At 53.7% G+C, this 12,378-nt stretch overlaps 1 protein-coding gene across 3 annotated transcripts in view; it reads left to right on the top strand.

The window, feature by feature from the left end:
• PRKCZ (protein kinase C zeta) overlaps positions 1-12,378 on the top strand; it is a 137,600-nt gene that overhangs the window by 87,935 nt on the left and 37,287 nt on the right. For all 3 annotated transcript variants that reach the window (XM_034953423.4, XM_057299948.2, XM_034953426.4), the window contains 3 exons: positions 7,442-7,573; positions 9,259-9,340; positions 11,758-11,810. In XM_034953423.4, coding sequence (XP_034809314.1) covers positions 7,442-7,573; positions 9,259-9,340; positions 11,758-11,810 — 267 coding nt within the window. The remainder of the gene's footprint in view (positions 1-7,441; positions 7,574-9,258; positions 9,341-11,757; positions 11,811-12,378) is intronic.

Raw genomic sequence — 12,378 nt, 5'->3', positions numbered from 1 at the left:
CTCCTTCTACTCCCATGGTCTGCCCTCTAGACCATCAGGAAGTTCTGTTCATGTGAGCCACTCCTCCCGCCCCTGCGTGTGCTCGGTCCCTGTCATGTGGCAAGAGTGGGTCTGGACTCCCATTCCTCTTGGGGCTAACACAGGTGGGGATGCAGGACAAGCTCCTGAGTGACTGAAGAGGGGTGTGGTGGGAACTAGGCTCCAGGAGATGAGCAGGTCAGCACTAGGAAGACCTGGACATTGCCTGGAGAGCCCAGAGGACTTCCTGGAGGAGGAGGCATCTGATCATACTGCCTGGGAGGTCAGTGCAGAGGAGATGCCAGGAGCACCAAGCATGTGGCAGGCGCACGGGAGAGTCCAGCCAGTGTCTGGGAGGCCCTGAGGACGAGGTTGGGGACACCAGGAAATGGGGAGCCTAGGCGGCTGTGTGCTTAGGGCAGGTGGGTGTGGGTGAACAGGCAGTTTGGCCCAGGCTGGGACTCAGGAGAGTGTGGCTGGAGGTGGCCACATTGGGGATATCTGTGGAGTATGGTGCCAGGGAGTGTTGCAGCACAGAGATCCCGTCCGCACCCCAGCCCACCCTGGCCGCCTTTTCTGAGGACACACGGTGTGAGTCTTCTGGGGCTGCAGAACACAGCACCACTAACTGGCAGCTTAAACAATAGAAACTCGCTCTCTGGCAATCTGGGGCTGGAAGTCCAAAACGAAGGTGTCTTTATGAGTCAGGGTTCTCCAGAGGGATGGTACCAATGGGATGCATGTACATGAAAGGGAGTTGATTAGGGAGAACTGGCCCTGGGGCGCACAAGACGAAGTCTTACGATAGGCCGGCTGCAGGCTGGGGAAGAAAGAAGCCAGTAGTGGCTCACTCCGAGTCCAAAAGCCTCAGAAGCAGGGAAGCCGACAGTGCAGCGTTCAGCCTCTGCCAGAGGCTCCAGAGCCCCCGGCAAACCACTAATAAGTCCCGGAGTCTAAAGGCCGAAGAACCTGGAATCTGATGTCCCAGGGTAGGACGAGTGGCAGGAAGCATCCAGCATGGGAGAAAGATGAAAGCCAGAAGACCCAGGAAAAGTGCTTCTCCCACCTGCTTCCGCCTGCTTCGCCCCAGCCACACTGGCAGCCGATTGGACGCCACCGCCCACCCACATTGAGGGTGGGTCTTGCCCTCCCAGTCCACTGACTCAAATACCAGTCTCGGGGCAGCGCCCTCATAGACACACCCAGATGCAATACTTCACCAGTTCTCTAGGCATCCTTCAACCCAGTCAAGTCGGCGCCTGGTGTTACCCATTACAGTGCCGCAGGGCTGCGCCCTCCTTCCCCCGCAGCCACTGGTAGCCGCGGGCAGCCTTGTTCCTGTGCTGGCAGAGGAACCACTCACCTCTGTTTCCGTCTCCACATGGCCTCCTCTGTATCTGTCTCTTCTGTCATTCTGCATGACGGATTAGCCCAGAGTGAACCCTACCCACCCAGTGACATGGGCCAGGGCTCCGGGCAGCACAGGGTGTGGCCTCTCACTGTGCAGCTTTGAGGAGAAAAGTCCATTCTGCCGATGGCAGGTGCAGACCATAAGTGACCCTCCCCCTCCCCACCACCACCAGTGAGCAAAAGCTTTTCCTTTCCTTCCTGCAGACACTGGAGGAACGGGTGGCAGGTGGACCCACCACAGCCCCGCGCTGCTGTGGAGGTGCAGCCCTTCTGGGCGTGTGAACGAGCCAGTTTCACAAACACAGAGGCCAAGGCGAGAGTGGCCCAAAAGCCTGCAACCTGACTGCTCAGGGAGGGCGGCTGCCCTGCAGTTCACCCTGTCCGATTCCCGCCTAATTGTGCCCGGGCTCTGATCTCGCCACCTGCTCGTAACGTTCTCTGCCCAGACCTCAGAGCCGCTCCATGTAGTGCTCACTTCATGTTAATTGCAGGACCACTCAGATCACCTCTGCTGTCACTTAAAAGGGGCATTTCAGGAGGAAAGCACTTGGTTTTGTGTGATCAGTAAGACTTAAAGGGGAACAAGCACCCAGGAGAAGAGAGACTTTTCCGTCCTCTTTGTTGGTGAACCGAGGATGAAAGAGTGGGCATCCGTCGCTGGGGACTGGGCTCCCCGCCCGGCTCTTTCTGTGCACTTGAAAGCACTGCCCTTGGACTTTGAGAAGGAAGCGTTCAGTGGGGGAGCCAAAGGGAGAGAGCCAGCGAGGTTCTGAAGAAGGAGGTGAGGAGGGGCTGCCTCCTCCATGAAGGATGGTGCCGGGGGTGGCAGGGAAGCCCACTCAGTGGAACAGAACTGCTGGGTCAGAGCTGGCCCAGGGCTGAGCACTTCTTGCAGAGGAGGGAAGGGATCCTCCAGTAAATCCTGAGGAGGTGACTGGTTAATTATCAGCCCAGGAGTGGGGGGTGAGGTGGGTAGGAATCCAGGCTGCTGGCTCCCATCACAGTAAACTGCAGGTGGATTGAGGTTAAAAAAAAATCACAGGGCCCGGCGCAGTGGCTCACGCCTGTAATCCCAGCACTTTGGGAGGCCGAGATGGGTGATCACTTGAGGCCAGGAGTTCGAGATCCATCTGGCCAACATGGTGAAACCCCATCTGTACTAAAAATACAAAAATTAGCCAGGCGTGGTGGCACGTGCCTGTAATCCCAGCTACTCAGGAGTCTGAGGCAGGAGAATCACTTGAACCCAGGAGGCGGGGGTTGCAGGGAGCTGAGATTGTGCCACTGGGCGACAGAGTGAGACTCCGTCTCAAATAAATAAAAAGAAGAAACCTAGAAGCTGTGCAGATCTCTGGAGAAAAACCGGGCAGTGAGGACCAGAGGGTCTTTAGACTCAGCCACACAGAATTTTCAGATTTTTTCAGTTTCCAAATTAAATGCAAAAAACATACAGGAAAGGGGTTTGTAGCACATAAAACCCAGAAGAGATCCAGACATCTCACACTTAGAATTCAAGAGCTCCTACACAAAGGCTTTCGGTAAATGCTGGGACTGAGGAGCTGAGAACCGGTGTGAATGGTTAATGAAGTAAGACTGTAATTGTTTAGAGATGAGGACAGCATGACCTCCACAGGTGATCAGGGAAACACAAGACATTTTCTCTGTCAACATCAAAGATGTTAAAAGTAATTAAAGCTGGCCGGGCGTGGTGGCTCACGCCTGTAATTCCAGCACTTTGGGAGGCCAAGGTGGGTGGATCACGAGGTCAGCAGTTCAAGACCAGCCTGGCCAAGTTGGTGAAACCCCGTGTCTACTAAATATACAAAAAAAGTAGCCAGGCGTGGTGGTGGGTTCCTCTAATCCCAGCTACTCGGGAGGCTGAGGCAGAGAATTGCTTGAACCCGGGAGGCAGAGGTTGTAGTGAGCCGAGATGGCACCACTGCACTCCAGCCTGGGCGACAGAGCAGGACTCTGTCTCAAAACAACAAAAAACAAAAACAAAACAACAAAAAAGTAATTAAAGCCCAGGGTTGCTGTCATGGGATCTGCCAACCCTGGGGATGTGGGACAGGCATGGACCCTACTCTCTGGAAATCACGCAGAAATGTGCAGCGATGTTCCCATCCTGCCTCTCTTCAAAAGAAATCACCCGTCATTCGGAGGTTTGTGTATGGGGAAGATCAGCTCAGCATTATTTTTACAAGCAAGAGTGGGAATCGTGTCTGGAGTTAGCTACTCCCTTTGCTGTGAACAACCCACTCCACCACGTGGGGTATAAACCATGGTAGGGCCACGTCTCTGAGCTGTGGCTGCTGGAGAGCCCTCTGCTGGTGGCACATAGGGCACAAGTGCCGCAGGGACAGCTGGGTGGATGGCCCAAGACTTTGGCCTTTATCATGAGTGGACAGAGGAGTGACCACTTGGGTCCCTGGAGAAGAGGCTATAGAGAGTGAGGGTGGGGAAGGGAGATCAGAAGATGCCATCCATGAGCAGCAGTGCCTGTCAGGTTTGGTCCAAGCAGTGCCCTCAGGTGGCTGGCAGAGGCCAATGCAATTTCTTTTCAAGCCCAGCATCAAATAATTCCTGCTGATAAATAAATCAGGCATCTGAGCTCGCAATGGAAAACCACAAAACACAGTGGGAAGCAGGATATCCTGAGTCCAAGCTGGTAAAAGCCCAGACAGGGGCTCCAACCATCAGAACAGGTAAGGGTGTGACAGGTCTAAAACATGAAAATGGGCGATTGAAAATATGAGCAGGAGGCCGGGCGCGGTAGCTCACGCATGTAATCCCAGCACTTTGGGAGGCCAAGGCAGGCGGATTGCCTGAGGTCAGGAGTTCGAGACCAGCCTGGTCAATAGAGTGAAACCCTGTCTCTACTAAAAATACAACAAAAATTTAGCCGGGCGTGGTGGTGGGTGCCTGTAATCCCAGCTACTCTGTAGGCTGAGGCAGGGGAATGGCTTGAACCAGGGAGCTGGAGGTTTCAGTGAGCTGAGAACATGCCACTGTACTCCAGCTTGGGTGACAGAGTGAGATTCCGTCTCAAAAAAAAAAAAAAAGAAAATGTGAGCAGGGAGGCCAGGTGCAGTAGCTCACACCTGTAATCCCAGCACTTTGGGAGGCTGGAGCAGGCAGATCACCTGAGGTCAGGGGTTCAAGACGAGCCTGGCCAACATGGCGAAACTTTGTCTCTACTAAAAATAAAAAATCAGCCGGACGTGGTGGCAGGTGCCTATAATCCCAGCTACTCAGGAGGCTGAGACAGGAGAATCGCTTGAACCCAGGAGGCGGAGGCTGCAGTGAGCCAAGATCGTACCACTGCACTCCAGCCTGGGGAACAGAGCGAGGCGCGAGGCTGTCGGAGGGAGGGAGGGAGGGAATATGAGCAAGGAACAAGTTGGCAGCATGTAAGACGTACTTAAAACGTTTTTACCCATTAATCTATGAATTCCTCTGAGTTTCTGAGAATGGAAACTTGGGGTTTAGGTTTTATTTTTTTAATGTCACATTTCCTGAAATGTTACTATTCAAATATAGATTTGAAACAAGAGCTTTTGACAGAGCTTGGGCAGCCTCACTTACAAAGCACACACGTGAGGTCTCTGTGGTGGGTGCCAACCCTTGGCAGATTCACACTGCCCTTGTCAGCAGATGTCCTGGCCTGACCCCAGGTAAGGGTGGCTCCCCACGGAAAGGAACCTTGGTCAATTTGTTTTTTGTTTGTTTGTTTGTTTTTCTTTTCTTTTCTTTTTTTTTTTTGAGACACAGTCTCAGTCTGTTGCCCAGGCTGGAGTGCAGTGGCGTGATCTCAGCTCACTGCAACCTCTGCCTCCTGGGTTCAAGTGATTCTCCTGCTTCAGCCTCCCGAGTAGCTGGGATTACAGATGTGCGCCACCACGCCCAGCTAATTTTTGTACTTTTAGTAGAGATGGGGTTTCTCCATGTTGGTCAGGCTGGTCTCGAACTCCTGACCGCAAGTGATCTGCCCGCCTTGGCCTCCCAAAGTGCTGGGATTACAGGCGTGAGCCACCGCGCCTGGCCAACCTTGGTTAATTTGTAAAGATACCTGGTGGCTGTGAATTTGGTCTTAACTAGGACCGTAATGTTGCAGAGTAAGATGTTAAATGGTGACCTAGAGAAAGCCAAACACATTAGGCACATTATACCAAAAGAACATGACTTTTAAATAATGGTTTTAGAAATGGAAGCTGGTGTTCTTCTGCGCTGTGGACGCAGAGGAGAATGGAGCAGGTCTGCACAGCCAAAGTGCCTCCTTTCACTCCAGGGTCCACACATCCAGCAGGTGCCGACTGGGGCAAAACTCCCAATGCCAGCATTAAGCTAGATTGGCCCCGAATCAGAGGTCTTGGGTGGGATGCCCCCTCTCACCCATCCCTCCTTCGAATAGAGCCCACGGTCCTGGTGTGGCTCTGTCATGGCCGGGCTGATGTAGGTAGCATTCGCAGAGGATGTGGAGTCGGCTCCTTTTTCCTGGGACGAAGTTGAAAGCGATGGTGCATGTGTGTTTTCTTACCCGATGCCCACTGTGTGCTGGGCACTGTCCTAGGTGCTGGTCATCCGGCCCCACCCAAACAAGCAGGCTATGTGGGTGGGGGGAGGGTCCCCAGGCCCTGGCTTCCTGAGCAGGCTCTTCTGATGAGCAGGAGAGTCCCGTAGGGGGTCTGGACCCCCTTTGCTCAGCCGCACCTGATGCCCACATGTGCTGAGGGTCCCGGTTCCTCACGTGAACTCAGTGCTGTATTTTCTCTTCAGTCCCGTTTCCTCACGTGAATTCAGTGCAGGCGGTTCACAGTACACTGTATTTCCTCTTCTTTTTTTTTTTTTTTGAGACGGAGTCTCTCTCTGTCGCCCAGGCTGGAGTGCAGTGACGCAATCTCGGCTCACTGCAAGCTCCGCCTCCCGGGTTCACGCCATTCTCCTGCCTCAGCCTCCCGAGTACCTGGGACTACAGGTGCCCGCCACCACACCTGGCTAATTTTTTGTATTTTGTAGTAGAGACGGGGTTTCACCGTGTTAGCCAGGATGGTCTCAATCTCCTGACCTCCTGATCCACCCGCCTCGGCCTCTCAAAGTGCTAGGATTACAGGCGTGAGCCACCACGCCCAGCCTATATTTCCTCGTCTTAACTCAGGTGTGAGGTGAGCTCTGTAATAGGAAGGAAATTTGTGAAAAATGGTAAAAGAGGGAAAAGCATATGAAAGGGCTGTGTCTGGAAAGAATCTGAATTGGAGGCTCTGGGCACACGGTGACAGTGCAGATGCACCCCTTTACTCCCAGGAACACTTTGGGCACTTAGGCAAGGCAGAAAATGTCCAAGCAGGTCCCGACAACATTCATTCTCATGCCTTTTGTAACATTTAAACGTTCATGAAAACATCGCCAAACAAGCTGATCATTACCATCATTTTCGGATTGTTCAGAACCATGAAGAATAAAGAAGGATCATTTAAAATCTTGAAAAATACTGAACAAAGAATACTAAGATAATTGCAGGCTGCCGTGTAGCAGTTCAAGATGTTCATGAGTCCGAGTTCCCCTTCTCTGAGGCTGTCGGGAGGAGGTTCTGTTTGAATGAGGGTCAGGCAGGGGGTGCCCCCACACACTCTGCTTAGCCCTAGACGGGACCCCAGGCTGCTCTACGCAGAGCGCAGCAGGAGCTGCAGCCCCCCAGCCCCTGCAAGCCACGGGGCCTTGCCTGAAGCAGCACCTCGTCACCCCTGCCCGATGGCACCTCCCCTGTGTCCCCTCATGCAGAGCAGGGTTCCAGGCCTCTCCTTGGGGCCGTTGGTTCCCCCAACCTTGGGATAGACCCAAGAGGAGGCTATCAAGCTTGGGCAAGCCTGGCGCCCGGAAGGGACAAGGTGCCGGGGCCGCCTGTTGCCCGACTCAGTGTCCTCTTTTGAGAAGGTACAGGTGTGGAAGGCCCTGCCTGTCCTCTCCGCTGGCCCCTCAGTGTGTCCTGGGCCTGACGCTCTGTTCCCACCTGCAGAGAGCGTACTGCGGTCAGTGCAGCGAGAGGATATGGGGCCTCGCGAGGCAAGGCTACAGGTGCATCAACTGCAAACTGCTGGTCCATAAGCGCTGCCACGGCCTCGTCCCGCTGACCTGCAGGAAGCATATGGTGAGTGGCAGGGCTGGGGAGGCCCTGGGGGGCACGGGCGGGGTTGGGGCGTGGCAGCCAGCCCATTGTCCAAGCGGACCTTGGTGACCCTGGGTTCTTCAAGAGGGGCCGTGGTGCTGTCCTAGCTCTGGGCTGCAGCGTGAGACTCAGGCGGCAGTCTTGGATAGGACCCATCTTCCTGAGCCCCCACAAGCCCCCGGCACACTCTGCTCATTGGGGCATGAGGCTCAGGCAGCAGGCTCAGGTAGGACGTGGCACGCTCTGCTCAGTGGGTCGGAGGTAAGGTTCATTCATACCCCAGTCTTGAACCAGCTCTTAAGGACTGTGGAGGTGAAAGCCAGGTCTGACCTAGTAGCATTGGGCACGCTGAGGCTCCGAACATCTGGAGCCTCTCCCTGGCATCCCCCCTGGGAAGCCATGCCCAGCCTGTGATGAGGGTGGCACCTTCCCTCCGCCATCCCCGAGTGCTTGGACTTGAAGCATCCAGGCCTTTGGGGGCCTTATTGACTTTTGCTTATTGAAGGCTGCCTCTGGCATTTCGTGTGGTCCCCTGCATCTCACTGAACCACGGGGGTGAGGCCTGGACTGAACATTCAACTCCCTGGGCCCCGCTGCAGCGTGCAGTGGGTGTGTCTGGGGAGGGTGGCTCGTCTGCATCTTGCTGTGGCATGGGAGGAAAGGCGCCTGTGGCAGTGACGTGCCCTCTCCTCTGTTACGGGATAAAGACAGAGTCTGGATCAGGGTGTCACTCCAGGATCACCAGCCACAGGGATGGGGGACCACGCAGGCTGGTGCATGCGTTGGCACAGTCCTTCCAGAGGTCCTTCAGCTGCATCTGCCAAAAAGCCTGTAATGCCCTTTGACCTCATAGGTCCACTTTAGCGTAAGCAAATGAGACCGGCCCCAGAAATGTGGTCAGCTAGAGGCGGAGGGAGGCCAGAGCCTGCCACCCAGCTGACCACCAGTACTGGCGGCTCCATTATGACACATCTGCAGGCGGAACCCAGAGGCCCTTAGAATGGCCCCCTGATGCTTGGTTACTGACAGGATGCAGCTTTGGGACAGGGGAGATGACCAAGCATTGTGCAAAATATCCCATTGTATAAAGCACTTGGTGGAAAGGTCATGGCCTGCAGTACCGAGTGGCCACCTCCGTCTGCAGAATCATAGGTAATGTTTATGTTCTTTATCTAATTCAGTAAAATAGCATAACAATTAGATTTTTATATACTATATTACAGTATACCCATTGTAATGTGTAAATATGTAAGTCATAAATAGTCTTGAAGTGGCCAGGTGCAGAGGCTCACACCTGTAATCCCAACACTTTGGGAGGCCAAGGTGGGAGGATCACTTGAGGCCAGGAGTTCAAGACCAGCCTGAGCAATATGGTGAGACCCCATCTCTACAAAAAAAATACAAAAATTAGCCAGGCATGGTGGTGCGCACCTGTAGTGCCCGCTGCTCTGGAAGCTGAGGCGGGAGGATTGCTCGAGCTCAGGAGGTTGAAGCTGCAGTGAGCCGTGATCGCGCCACTGCTCTCCAGCCTGGATGATGACAGACTGTGACCCTGTCTGTAAAAAAAAGTTCTTAATTTTAAAAAGTCACAAAGTGTTTACAGAAGCTACATTGTAACACCTGCTCCAGCACTTGGTCATGCTGCCATCTCTGTGTCTCTCCGGCAGGATTCTGTCATGCCTTCCCAAGAGCCTCCAGTAGACGACAAGAACGAGGACGCCGACCTTCCTTCCGAGGAGACAGATGGAAGTAGGCGCTGCTTTCTTCCGGCCGGGTAGAGCCTGGGCATCACCTCACCCTGCTCACCTCTGCCTTCTAGCCACGAGTCCTTTCTCAGTCCCATCTGCTCTGCAGGGGTCATTGTCTTCAAGCCTGGCCACCCTTCCCTGGGGCTGGGGATGAGGCTCTCCAGGGCCTCCTCTCAATCCCCGGCAGAGATGAGCAGGGTGAGCTGGCCCTCCCTGGAGGCTGCTGGGCAGGGATGCCTCCGTGAAGTGCTGTTGTGGTTGCCCAGGGGTGCAGAGCCTCTTCCTCTAACCAGCTCCAGGAGTTCTCGAAGGCACTTAGTGCAGCGGCCACCATGGCCGGGCACCTCCCACAATCTGGCTGCTGCACAGAGCTGAGCCCTATCTGGGGAAAGCCTGGCGAGGTGGCTGCTGCACACACAGCGTGGCAGTGGCATGGTCCTTGGATTTTTGTGAGGTTTTGTTTGTTGTGGGGAAGGACTTATTTTATTGCTAAGAAGCATTCAGAGAGAGATCTCAAACACCAGTTGGACTTACAGCCCAGCTTTGAGCCTCCACACCTGCACCTCTGCACGGGGGTGTGAGAACCTCACTTTCACTTGATGCATGTGAGTTCTGTCTCATTGGGAGACCACAGAACATAAAGCACTTAGTTCACACAGTGCCTCACGCAAAAGAGATGCCTCACAAACAACTGCCTGCCCACCTGCTCCTCCACCCACCTATCCTCTATACAGATATTCATCCGTACATCATCCATTCACCCACCTAGCCAACCAACCAGCCATCATCCAGCCAACCAGCCATCCTCCACCCGCCCATTCTCCATCCATCCACCACCTATCCATCTGTCCACGATCCATCCATCTCGTCATCCAGCCAGCCAGCCATCCTCCACCCACCCATCCTCCAGCTATCTTCCATTCGTTCATCTGTTGTCCACTGACCTCTCCATCTATCCGTGTATCTCTTGTCCACTGACCTCTCCATCTATCCATGTATCTATTGTCCACTGACCTCTCCATCTATCCATGTATCTGTTGTCCACTGACGTCTCCATCTATCCATCCACTGTCCACTGACCTCTCCATCTATCCATCCATCTATTGTCCACTGACCTCTCCGTCTATCCATCCATTGTCCACTGACGTCTCCATCTATCTATTGTCCACTGACCTCTCCATCTATCCATTCATCTGTTGTCCACTGACGTCTCCATCTATCCATCTATCTGTTGTCCACTGACGTCTCCATCTATCCATCCATCTGTTGTCCACTGACGTCTCCATCTATCCATCTATCTGTTGTCCACTGACCTCTCCATCTATCCATCCATCTGTTGTCCACTGATGTCTCCATCTATCCATCTATCTGTTGTCCACTGACGTCTCCATCTATCCATACATCTATTGTCCACTGACCTCTCCATCTATCCATCCATCTGTTGTCCACTGACGTCTCCATCTATCCATCTATCTATTGTCCACTGACCTCTCCATCTTTCCATCTGTTGTCCACTGACCTCTCCGTCTATCCATCTATTGTCCATTGACCTCTCCATCTATCCATCTATTGTCCACTGACCTCTCCATCTATCCACCCATCTATTGTCCACTGACGTCTCCATCTATCCATCTGTCTGTTGTCCACTGACCTCTCCATCTATCCATCCATCTATTGTCCACTGACCTCTCCATCTATCCATCCATTGTCCACTGACCTCTCCATCCATCTATTGTCCACTGACCTCTCCATCTATCCATCCATTGTCCACTGACCTCTCCATCCATCTATTGTCCACTGACCTCTCCATCTATCCATCTATTGTCCACTGACCTCTCCATCTATCCATCCATTGTCCACTGACCTCTCCATCTATCCATCCACTGTCCACTGACCTCTCCATCTATCCACCTATCTATTATCCACTGACCTCTCTGTCTATCCATCCATCTATTGTCCACTAACCTCTCCATCTATCCATCCATCTATTGTCCACTGACCTCTCCATCTATCCATCCATCTATTGTGCACTGACCTCTCCGTCTATCCATCTTCCATCCAGGCCTCCATTCATCCCCCATCTAGTCATCCTCCATCCATCCACCAGACATCCACTCCTGCCCCCACCCACCCATTCACTAGACACCAAAATCCGGTGACGAATTATTTGCAGATGGACCCCTGGGGACGTATGTCACGAATGTACATCCCCAGGTCCCATGGTCAGAGTCGGCAGGTGTGAGTGGGGCCCAGGAAACTGCATTTTCAGAAGACTCTAAATTAGAATCAGACATGGCTGCTGTGTGGATTCACCCTTCACCGTCACCCTGCAGAGGAGCAAGGTCCACAGGGTCGCTGTGTTCCCAGTGCGTTCCTGACCACACCGTAACGCCCCTTCCTTCCTCCCTCTCTCACCAGTTGCTTACATTTCCTCATCCCGGAAGCATGACAGCATTAAAGACGACTCGGAGGTGAGTGTGTGGAGCAGCTCGCTGCCATTTCCGACGTCCTCTGGAAAGTCTGTGAGCCTGTCTCTGGGGTAGTCACGGAAATCTAGATGTGAAATAGACATGGTCCGGGGTGTTGCTGACTAATCTTCACGGGTGTGGATGTCTAGAAGGAAGTCCTTATTCTTGGGTCTTACTTCAGGCATGTCCTTGATGAATACCTGCAGGCAGCTGTCCCCGCAGGTAGTCTGGGGACCACACCCTGTGGGGGAAGCCGTGCCCCACATCCTCTCCACCCAGGTGGTACAGTGGCCCAGGGGCTGGCTTTTGAGCTGCAATTTTTATCAAGTTGTGTCTGCACCATGCCTTCCGAATTGTGTTGCCTCATTTGGCCATCCTGGCAAACCCTCTGAAGCCCTTTCATGTCCTTCCCCAACTTGAGCCAAGAGGCTCAACTGAGCCTCACGTCTGTGGCCAGCTCTGCACCATAAACCCTGAGAAGGGAACAGAAGAGCTTGCTGCGTTCTCAGCCTCTGCTCGTAAAACCCAGGGAAGGACTGCACTAGCGAAGCCCACTCCTTTCCAGAGCACC

Source organism: Pan paniscus, chromosome 1 (genome assembly GCF_029289425.2).
Source record: "Pan paniscus chromosome 1, NHGRI_mPanPan1-v2.0_pri, whole genome shotgun sequence".
NCBI lineage: Eukaryota > Metazoa > Chordata > Mammalia > Primates > Hominidae > Pan > Pan paniscus.
Note: the sequence above shows the minus strand (reverse complement) of the source record. Positions and strands in the feature narration are given on the sequence as shown.